The sequence below is a fragment of the Macrobrachium nipponense genome, chromosome 5 (assembly GCF_015104395.2).
Source record: "Macrobrachium nipponense isolate FS-2020 chromosome 5, ASM1510439v2, whole genome shotgun sequence".
Taxonomy (NCBI): Eukaryota; Metazoa; Arthropoda; class Malacostraca; order Decapoda; family Palaemonidae; genus Macrobrachium; species Macrobrachium nipponense.
This window is the reverse complement of record NC_061107.1, coordinates 123,136,543-123,149,042: the sequence shown is the minus strand read 5'-3', so window position 1 is coordinate 123,149,042 and position 12,500 is coordinate 123,136,543. Positions and strand designations below refer to the sequence as shown.

Genomic DNA, 12,500 nt, shown 5'->3' with positions numbered 1-12,500 from the left:
CAGATGCGTTGATTGAGGAAGTGTACTACAAGACAATTGAGGTGTCGGATCTTAAAGTGTATTATCAAAGAAACGATTATTCTCATTTTGAAAATCTACATCTTGTTTGTAATTAGAGCAATTGTTGTATGATGATTTATGCATGACTTAAATACCATGATTGAAATTTGCTCCTTACCTAGGCGATAATTGTAAAACTTTTTGCACATGAAAAAAGTTGTTCTAGTATATATGACGACTCTGGAATGCTAACCTTATGAATATAAAATAGTTTGTAATTATAACGCAGCATATTTTATTGGAGCGCAGTTGGGACCTTGGGTTAAGTTTGTAAGCTTGGCATTTGTCATTTTTGCCGCACCCTAAATACTACCTCGAAGGTCAACAAATTAGTGGACAATAAGGGTACTTGTTCCAATTCTTTAACAAGGTTGTTACTGAGATAGTCGCATTCTCTTACAAGAACATTTTTTGAAGAATGGGGCTGAGAAGTTTTAAATATTTGCCAAACTTCACTTAACTACTTCAGTGGTCAATACTTTACAAGTTCTTCAGCGAAACAACTCTGTAAAAGAACCTCAACTGAACATAATCATAAAGGCGTTACTTACGTAAAAACAAAATACGTTTCGGCTCGCCTTTGCCACCATAGAAATGCAGGGTGGGCCATAAAGTCCCACTACCATTCTGAGCATGAAATACTTGTAATGGTACTGGAACTTTATGGACACGCTGTATATAAACGAGAAAGAAGGAGGAGGAGGAAAAAAAGAATGAACTGAATCAATAAACTAAAGGAGTAAAGAGGTACCTGAAAGGAGTATGATAAGAAAATGAGTCGAATTTTGAAGGAATCTTGAAAGAAAAATATGCCTTGGTCCCATTAAAATTATGAAATATATTAATCAGGTTGCCATACGGATAACGCCGAAGAGCTCCGAGGAATGGCCTTCAAATCGTTTTAGGATGGACATTCTTTGCGACCTTATCTTCCAGTCGTTTGGCGACAATCATCCCACTGCACATTCCGAAATGTAGCATGGAAATACTAGACCAGGGGTTCTCAAACTCCTCAACTCCTCGACCCCCTAATGAAGTTTTAATTTTTCTATCGACCCCGTAGACTAGCATTTGATAATTCAATAAGAAAGAAAAAAAAAAGAAAAAACACCTATGTCAAAACCAATTTGAGAATTATTAATTTAGTACTTGACATGCAGTGTGATAAAAATGCAACACCTAGTAAGAAAATATGTTTAGAACTTTAGACATACGAGTATATGTAACTTAATTCGCCGACCCGTTAGTTATTCATCGACCCCTTTTTGACCCCCTGACTATTCATCGACCCCTGGTCCTATTGAGCTTCGAATTACTAGACAGTCTCATGTAAAGGCATTGAAAATCACAAGAGCATATCCAATCAAAGCAAATTAAGACACGGAAGCTTTAGTGCCATATACACACTTTAAGTGAAGGACACTTTCGGTGAAAGATATGACGGGCATTAATTTCCATAAAAATAGGATGAATGGTGAAATAAATAATCAGTGGCTCAGATTTCACTAAAACCAAAGACTTCTTTGAGTCAAGTTTTTGCTAATTTCCAACTAACGAAGCATAAAGTTGGTTAAGTATTGGCAAACAAGTTCTTTTTGCATCTGCCAAGATCTGTTTTTTTTTTCTCTCTCTTTTTTTTTTCTTTTTTTTTTGGTGGTGGGGGTGGGTGGATTTTGGTTTGTTTGTTTGTGAATGGATTACTTACGAGCCTTACAGTGATGAGAAACCGAAAATCTACGACAGTTACTCTGTAATGTATAGCCAAAGTTGCTAATTACCTTAGGTAAGGAGGTTATTTTGCTTATTTGTTTGTCAGTATGAATACTGAAAATATTGTGCTATGATGGATGAAAAGTTTACTTAAATTAGGCTCTTCCCTGGCAATGAGTGATTTTTGTTTGTCCGTCTATATGCCTGTCTTCAAAAGCTGGAGATTACATTCCCAGATTGCTCCATAATCTGATCTGGATTCTTGCTTTTTTTTTCTATTCTATGTGCTATTTACCAGGAAAATTTGAGAGGATTTTATGATGAATCTTGGATATGACTGTTCATATACGCAAGCATTCCGTTTTTTCCACTGACACTCTCTGGTCATTTACAAAGGGAAAGAGAGCCAAGGGTCAAGTGAGAATGAAGTCTGAAGATTGATCGATTTAGGGATGCACAATCCAAGTCAAGTAAGACATGATTAGGCTTAAAGTTGATCCATAATGGGATGAGCAACCCGACTAGGAACCTAGGAATTATAATTTTTTTTTTTTTTTTAAAGGGTTGAGCTATAGGCTATGGTAGGGTATGGAGGATATCGTGGGAGTTGCCACTGATATGAATTGCATGTTCTCCGGCATTCTAGGATGAGTTGGTTGTGGACCTGATAAAACTGAGGTGTATTCTTTTTATCATGTTACAAGGTAGGAAATATTTTTAGGTCTTCATCAACTATATTTGTCCCTTCCATATTACAGATTGAAAACGGCAATGCGATTTTAAAAGAAAATGATCCTTAAATCATTTTAGTTACAGGCATTCGCTTGTGTGAACTGTATGCATCAGGAGCTCTCCTGGGAGAGAGAAATGAAGAAATGGAATCTGGGTACATACGCGGAGATAGAGCAAAAATCGGTAAATGAAGGTATCTGTAAAATATGTAAGGCACAAGCAAAACTTTTCAAGAAAACATTTGGGAATACAAATACGAAGAATATCAGAAATATATTTTAAAGAAACATTTCCGTATTAAAGTTGGGTTCTATACTGAAAATAAATCTCTACTTAAGAGAAAATGTTAAAACACACGAACATAATTTTCAACCTTAATTCTCGAATTGGAGGGAAAGGTAAAAATATATAGATGTCTATTCCTTTCGAAGGTTCACAATTCATAAGGTTAGATTAAAATAGTCACCAGGCATATATAAACTACACAGAAGGACACGTCGGTTGCGCGTACATTGAACATGTCGTCAATAAGTTGGAATAAGAATGAAGCATCTTAGTTAATTAGTATATATATAATATATATATTATATATATATAGTATATATATATATATATAGACATATATTATTGTGTTTGTTAGCGTGCGAATACAAATTGATGTCTAATGTCAACTTACGGCACTGATGTTCATCGGAGCCATCACCGCAGTGGTCGTGGGAAATCACAGACTTGCTCACTAGGATGCAATAATGATTGTTGCACTTGAAGTGCGTCGTCGGACATACCCAGGTCTCTGCAACATGGAGAATATGGAAGGATATTATTGGGTGAAGTTATTTGACAGAGGAAATGTGAAGATCAGTACTCCACGGTCTTGTAATCGTTGTCCATTGAACTTGCGTACTTGGAAGGTGATATTATGAAAAATAACTTTTGAAATGTTAAACAAAATTTGGCAATAGTTTGAATCAGTCTTGTTGATATTTTCATTTTGTATTATAATATTAATAATATAATAATATAATATATACTATTATTATATATATATAGACATATAATTATTTACATATATATACTTAGACATATATATATGTAATACTATATATATATATTAAGATAGATAATATATTACATACATGTGTATATATATAAGTATATATATATATACTATATTATATATATATATATATTATAATATAAATATATAATATAGATATATATATATATATCGTGTGTACATAATAATTATAACCGGATGCATGTATTATTATTTTGACAATATCTCGACCTCCAAAGCTACGTGTTCAAGGTTCTTGTTTAATTCGAGTTCTGAATAAAGAAAAAGAAAGATAATATTCGGATTTTGGCATTTTTCAGATTTTCTATTCTGTCGAAATAGTTCAACAACTAATGGACCTAAGCAAACAAAAAAAACTTAGCTGTAGAGTTTAGTGGAACCTTTCTTTTTATCATTTTAATTCATCAACTTGAAATCTATAAATATTTGAATGTGAATGCCGCCTAAACATTAATTTTGTGTGTACAGCTCAACCGGACAATATTTCCATGCTCCTTGCAACGGCGATCAAAAACATTAACTTAAGAAGTCTCCTTATCTTACATACTGCTCAATAAATATTCTTTCACAATACATAGATGAGATGTATCATTGCAGTCACTTAATACCTTAAACACACACACACACACACACACACACACGCAGTATGTCGGGGAGTGTCGTAGTAAGTTGAATTTGTGTTGCTAAAAGAAATAGAACCCTTCTTTTCAGTTATCTTCTTAATCCCGGCTTTGATGAGATCTAGATTATATTTTCTCATTTTTCTGGGAGTTCTTTCATTTAAGGTATGTTCATTTTCAACAGCATAGATGGGGTGTTTAAGTGATGACAGGTATTCTTGAATTATTCTAAAACCTGTATCCTTATATTCGAGGGAACAAATACAAACTATCGTGATAACTTAGGAAATTGATGTGAGATTATCGATTAGTAGGATTTTCTATATTGTGTATTCTGAACTTATAGTCTGTGGTAAGTGTAATTCTTACTGCAACCAGGAGAATATCAAAATGGAATTTTTTTTTTCTTTTTCCTGTTCGTTTATTTCTTTTTCTTTTTTTTTACCATCTTAAGCTTTTTACAAGAATACTTTACTTGATATGCTTAGAGTTATTAATACTACCTCCAGACAAAATTCCAAAATATCTAAATACCTTCCACGACGTATCTCATCCAAACCGGGTCATTCGAATTCATTAGCACCTAAATTTTTTTTAAGGATTCAACCATTATATCAAAAGATAATACTGCAAACGAATAAGTCCGCTATTTATTCCCAAAGAGAGATTAATTGGAAGACTACTATTGGCTTCATGGTCCTTGTGTCAGGGATGCATGATCCTTTATTATGTAGAAGAATGTGTCCATTACTGAATTTGTAACAAGAAGGTCTCATGTAGTACTAGGAGATAGCCAAATAAAAGTGGAAAGTAAATTCATTTTCCATTTCGAGAAACAATGTATAAATGGTTCCTCATTCGAGATAATTCTTAGTAACTTATTTCTGTATGTATTTTCGAAGGCCATAAAAAGACGGGAATTCCAGATTAACTGTTTAGAATCTATACTAAAGTTCCTCAGCTTTGTAGGCCCGAATTATTCATAACATCCCTGTAGAAGTCTGCAAAATTTCAGGTAAAATATTTGTAAAGTTTTTTTCGTGCATATCGGTATCATGTGCTTCAATAAGACAATTCACTTTTTTGCTAAATTTTGCTTGCATATGGAACCAGTAGCATTTACAAACCTACGAAGGAGGAAAATATTACTTTTTATTCAATGAACGCTAACAACCACATAAAAGATGGCATCGTTGTCGGACTACTCGCACACAAACCTAACCACAAAAAAATCTCTAAAATTTCCATCACAGGTCTAATTGCTTATCTCTTCCTGACCCCAGATGAAGGTGTCAGTGTGTAAACACAAAAACCTCCTCCTCTTCAAGGCCTGCACAGGAATTGGCGTTGGAATGCCAAAGGAAATTCCTATCATAGTGACCCTTTCATATTCCGTCCTTCTGGTCATTCTTACTTCTGTATTACACTTTACTTCCTTTTACTTCTTCCAAAAGAACACCGTAAATTTTGGCAGCTTGAATTTCAAGTCAATGGCCCTTGTGGCCTTGTTCCATATGAATAGGTTTCATCTACTGATAATAATTAATAATAATAATAATAATAATAATAATAATAATAATAATTAATTAATAATAATAATAATAAAATAATAATAATAATAATAATAATAATAATAATTCCCGACCAGAACCAAGCAGAAAAGACTATAGAGCCAACTAAGAGGGGAAAACAATCACCAGGAAATTCCTGAAGCTGAACCGAGTAAGAGACTCACTGAAAGCATATGGAGCAATCCAGTATCACACAACAAACATGCAACTTGGCTCCAGGAAGTCAAGGCAGAAGAAATGGGGAGAATAAAACAGATTCACCAAGCTCACAACAAACAAAATCAGACGCTAACTAAAGAAAATGCCCAACTGGAATGCGTCAGGTGCCGATGAAGTCCATGGATATTGGCTCAAAAACTTCAAGGCCCTATACGCACGAATAGCAGATGAACTCCAGCATTGTATCACAAACCACCATGCGCCCAAATGGATGACCACAGGGAGAACATCCTTAGTACAAAAAGACAAGAACAAGGGAAACAGCAAGTAACCACAGGCCTATCACCTGTCTACCAGTAAAGTGGAAGTTAGTAACAGGTATCATCAGTGAAAGGTTATACAGCTGCATATAGAGGATGGAAACACCATCCCCCGCCAACAGACAGGCTGTAGAAGGAAGTGTAGGGTCACAATAGACCAGCTCCTGATAAACAAAATGATATTGAAGAATAGTAAGAGAAGGAAAACCAACCTAAGAAAGGCATAGATTGTCTACAAGAAGCCTTGAAAATATATAGTGCAGCGGAAAACACTATCAGCTTTCTCAAAAATACAATTCACAACTGGAATACAGTACTTACAAGCTCTGGAATAAGTCTAGGAGAGGTCAACATCATGAGAGGGATCTTTCAAGGCGACTCAATGTCACCACTACCCTTTGTAGTAGCCATGATTCCCATGACAAAAGTACTACAGAAGATGGGTGCTGGGTACCAACTCAAGAAAGGAGGCAGCTGAATTAACCACCTGATGTTCATGGACATCATCAAGCTGTATGGTAAGAGAATCAAGGAAATAGATACCCTGATCCAGACTGTAAGAATTGTATATGGGGACATCAGGATGAAGTTTGGAATAGAAAAATGTGCCTTGGTCAACATACAAAAAGGCAAAGTGACAAGGACTGAAAGGATAAAGCTACCAGATGGGAATAGCATCAAACATATAGATGAGACAGGATACAAATACCTAGGAATAATAGGAGAGGTATAAAGCACCAAGAGATGGACACGATCAGGAAAGAATATATGCATAGACTTAAAGTGATACTCAAGTCAAAACTCAATACCAGAAATATTATGGAAGCCATAAACACATGGATAGTACCAGTAATCAGATACAGCACAGGATTAGTGGAGTGGACGAAGACTGAACTCCGCAGCATAGACCAGAAAACTAGGAAACACTTGACAATACACAAAGCACTACACCCAAGAGCAAATACAGACAGATTACACATAACACGAAAGGAAGGAGATGGTTACTGCGTCAACATCGAGAGCAGAACACGGGGCAATATCTGAAAACCAGTGAAGATGAGTGGCTAAGGAGTACAAGGGAAGAAAGACTGATAAAAATAGACGAAGACCCAGAAATATAGACAGGAGATTGACAAACAGAACAGAGGTCACAACAAACTAATGCACGGACAGTACATGAGACACACTAAAGAACTAGCCAGTGAGGAAACATGGCAATGGATACAGAAGGGAGAGCTGAAGTAAACAGAATGAATGCTAACTGCGGCACAAGACCAGACCCTAAGAACAAGATAGGTCCAAAGAAAGATAGATGTGAATAACATCTCACCCATTTGCAGGAAGTGTAATATGAAAAACGAGACCATAAACCACATAGCAAGCGAATACCCGGCACTTGCACAGAACCAGTACAAAAAGAGGCATGATTCAGTGGCAAAAGCCCTCTACTGGAGCCTGTAAAAGAAACACTTTCTACCTTGCAGTAATAAGTAGTACGAACACCAACCTGAAGGAGTGATAGAAAACGATCAAGCAAAGATTCTCTGGGACTATGATATCAGTACAGACAGGTTGATACGTGCCAATAGACCAGACGTGACGTTGATTGACAAAATCAAGAGGAAAGTATCACTCATTGATTTAGCAATGCCATGGGACACCTGAGAAGAAGAGAAAGATAGAGAAATGATTGATAAGTATCAAGACCTGAAAATAAAAATAAGAAGGATTTGGAATTTGCCAGTGGAAATTGTACCCATAATCATAGAAATACTTGGCACGATACCAGGATCCCTGAAAAGGGACCTGGAAAAACTAGATGCCGAAATAGCTCCAAGACTCATGCAGAAGAGTGTACTCCTAGAAACAGCACACAACGAGAAAAGAGATGGACACCTAAGGAGGCAGGATGCAACCCCGAAGCCCACACTGTAAAAACCACCCAGTCGAATAGGATGACTCTGATAGACGAAAAAAAAAAAATAATGATGATGATGATTGTTACAAAATATTCAGAAGTAATCGTGGGATTTTCTATGTTTCTTGTTCGTATGACCATTCTTAATCTTTTCACATCCTCTGTTGATACTTTTATCATCCAACTTCCTCCAATTTATATTCCTTTATAGTAATTTTGAATTCTTCCCATGTTTTTCCTTTGTCTTGTATCTTGTATGCACACACACAAAAATTGTTTTTTTCCTCAAGTTGGATTTAGGTTGCTAAAAAAATGGATCTTTTCACCCTCGACTTTCAGTGACATTATTAATTTCGTCCAAGATTAAGTCTTGTCAGTGTTTTCTCATAATGTTTTAGGAGTCCTTTCATTTAATAACGTTTTTCTTTTCAACCGCATGGATAGAATATTTCAGTAATGATAGGTGTTCGTAAGTGATTTTCTATTCTGTGCCTTATATTCAAGGGAACAGATGCATCTGTCTCGTAAGAACTGCAAACTGTCATGGTTACTTTCGATAAGAATTTAAGATATCGCTAAAGTGGAACTAAAATGTGTATTCTGAACTCGCAGTTGTAGTAAGCGTAATTATGACAACAACCAGGATATCAGGAAATAAATTCCCTTATTTTTTCCAATCCTTTTTGTTATGCTTTATACAAACGTACTTGGTCTGATGAAATTAAGGAAATGCCTCGAGACATTATTCCAAACTGTTAATATTCTTTCTACAAAACCCATCCAAACCGTATTATCCGGCTTAGTGGGTTTATTACTGTAGATTTCATTTACAGGACTGAGTGGACTGCACATTTAGCACACAATTCTCTGTTAATAAAATAACCATTAAGTTACAAGATAATACTACTAACCAATATCTCTGCTACTCATTTCTAAATAAAGCAAATAAACAATAATAGTTTAATATTCGTCTGACAGTAGAGACAGTATTTAAGTCGATAGAGTGATTTTTCATAGCAAAGATGTTTGCATTGGGGATTTTGTAACACGAATTTTAGAATTTCCTTTGCAAGACCAGAAAATGATAACCAAATAAAAGCAAAAAGGAGACTCTTTAGCCATTGAGAGATTCGATGCGTAAATAACTCCATACACGAGATGAAAGGTCTTGGTGAATTATTTCTTTGTGCATTTTGGATTGTCATGAAAAGACGAAAATTTCGGATTCATTGTTTAAGATCTCCCCTTTAATGTTCTGCTGTTTTGTTGTCCTGAGTTGTTTCACAATGTCCCTATAGAAGTCAGCGAGAAACTTTTTTAATGTTTTCAAAGTATTTCGTATGTACCGACATCATAAACTTCAATAAGATCATTCCTTTTAAGTGATTAAAAGTTTCTGGGATTTTAGTTTCCGGTCAAAGAAAACTTTTGAGGTGGGTTTGTCGTACTCGTCTGATCCGTAATTATTTTTGTCTTTTTTTGTCCGCCTTCTGATTTTAAAAACTACAGTGCTTAGAAAGTTGAAAATGTATATGCTGATCATGTACCTTCCAATCATCAAGCATACTAACTTGCAGCCCTGTGGCAGTCGCAGTAGCTTTTATTTTATTTAAAGTTAAAGTTAGCCACAACCGTTCGTCCGGCACCGCAACAACACAGGGCACCACAGCTGGCTGGAAAGTTCATGGGCCTTGGATGAGAATTTCACATTCCATAATTCGCTGTGCAGAAAACTCGATTGTGCCTAAGAACTTCGGCGCATTTCTAATTTTTATTTATTCATTTGTCTCATTTTATTTTATCTTTATCTTTTTTTTTTGGGGGGGGGGATTTGTGCATTTGGGGGGGGAGTGGATTTGACGTTTAACCCTTATATGGAGGTGATGACATCTGAAAACCTACGAATGAACAAAAAACATTACTTATTTGGAAGGTAACTTTTGAGCAATAAATTTACTACCGTGGTGACCTTTGACATTTTACGTTTTTCTGGTCATTCTTCGTTTTTGTCTTGAAATGTTTAGAATCATTCGCTGGAATATCCATGTTTTTTCTTCCCATGACCTCTCTTAATCTCTTCGCAGTCACTATTTATTCCGTTGTCATCCAGCCTCCTCCAATTTATAGTCCTCTTTATTCATTCTTGATACTTTCTTTATCTCTCTCTTGTGTCTTCAGTAAATAAAAAATCGTGGGTATTTTATCTCTCAAGGTATATTTAGGTTGCTAAATGAAAAATTATCCTTTCTTCCTAAAGCTTTAGGAATTTCCTTAATTCTGTCCATGATGATATCTTGATTATTTTCTCTTCTGATGTTATTTTAGGAGTTCTTTCAATAAAAAAAAAATGTTCTTATCAACCACATCGGTAGGGTAGTTAAATGATGACAGGTGTTCGTGATTTTTTTTTTTAATCTGTTTCCTTGTACTCGAGGGATCAAATACTTATGGCTCGTTAAAATACGAGGTGCCAAGGTAACGAAAGAAAGGAATGTAAGATATCACTCTGGTGGATTTTCAGGAAGGAAATTCAGTTATCCATCTCTAATTCTTTTTCAGCTTTTTGCTTTGTTAAAACAACCTGATATGCTAACAATTTTGGATATTCACAGACGATTGTGTTCAGAAATGTCACTGTACCTTCCATATGTCTCACCAAAACCGTATTAATCGGCTCACTCAGCTAAAATTCTGTTTATATAATAACCACAAGATCAAAAGATGATACTGCGAGTCAATAATTCTGCATTTTTTAAAATGTGGAGAGGGCATTAAATGGTCAGAATTTGGTGGCATTTCTTCACCTGAAAGTCAAAATGAAAATCTATTATTACCCATTTGGTGAAGACTATGTATGTCTGGGGTGAATGATCTGTGAGGAGGAATGTTCGTCTTGCTCATTTTGTAACAAGATCCTTGCATTCTATATTGCTCTTTTGATTTAATTTTCTTAAAAGGTAATTTCTAGTGAGTGGTATTCTGCCTTTCGTAGGTTTTAAAATGCCACCAAACAAAGGTGTGGGGGGTTTGAGATACAAAACTTCTAACGGCATAAGGAATATAGTGTTTTCCAGCGATCGCTTTCAGTATTCATAGGATTTATGCGCAAATTTCAGTTTGCTGACATTTCCTCCAACTTTTACGTAATTAATAATTCTGGAACTTGGGGAAATATACGTTTTTGACAATTTTGTATACCTTCCCAGAGTTTTCTGTAACTAATGAGAAAGAGAGGGGGATTCAGATATAGCACTGGAATTCCATTCAGTCCTGTTCCTGCGAATATGTTCAAGAAACTCTTCGGAACGTTTAAAAGAAACAGCAGAAATCTAGAGAAGTTTATCGGATGAGATATGTGGATGGCATATTGAATTTCTGTGCAAGTTGAGTGGAATTGCAATTTTGGCATCTAAATTTAACATACTTTTTCGAGCATTATTATAAGAAATAACGGAAAGTTTTTTTTTCCTGGATGACTGAATGATTTTTCTCAATACTACTTGTCCACAATATACAAAAAAAGAATATTAATGTAAGATATCCTAAAAATCTGTTTTTAGTGCGCTGTGGATCAGTTCTATTCTTATTAAATATTTTAGCATCCAGGACATATATATATATATATATATATATATATATATATATATATATATATATATATATATATATATATATATATATATATATATATATATATATATATATTCATGATATTGTGATATTGCCTTGTAAAATGTATATCTATCCCAGTATAGTTATATTTAATATCCTAGTTACCCTGTGCTCTGTATAATACTGATAGTTATTGAAGTATCGTATGTAATATATGTTCAGAAATCACACTAAGATTAAATTACAATTTATAAGGAATAACGTATATGAAAAGAGAGATCTTTGTTCAGAACCGGATGTTCTAGCTGTTATCACTTAATATAAGAATCCTCGCGCGCTTCATATTTTCTCAACACCAACAACCACGTACTACTACTGTAAGCATAAGATTCACCTATGTTTTGTCCAAAGCACATGTCAATTGCGCAATGTTTCGTAAGATTACGTCGTTTTTGTATTTCAGCCGCCAATTTCAGGAAGTGACGTAATTTTTTCCTAGAACATTCCATGACGTCATTTAAGAATTTTGCTTCGATTTAAAAGAGAATTATGTTATTCTGCGACTGTGTAGTGTGAGTGATACGTTTACCATAAAGTCCCCCTTCCCCAAGCGCCCCCCCCCCCCTCTCTCTCTCTCTCTCTCGTTTTTTTTAAAGGGAACTCATAAGCTTGTAAAGTAATTTGATTGTAAGATTGAAGATGGTCTTGGCCCTAAAACGT

The 12,500-nt window shown here is 35.1% G+C and overlaps 1 protein-coding gene across 1 annotated transcript in view; it reads right to left on the bottom strand.

The window, feature by feature from the left end:
- Positions 1 to 12,500, bottom strand: part of LOC135215929 (G-protein coupled receptor GRL101-like) — a 312,597-nt gene that overhangs the window by 247,332 nt on the left and 52,765 nt on the right. The window contains exon 4 of the mRNA XM_064250884.1: positions 3,179 to 3,295. Coding sequence (XP_064106954.1) covers positions 3,179 to 3,295 — 117 coding nt within the window. The remainder of the gene's footprint in view (positions 1 to 3,178; positions 3,296 to 12,500) is intronic.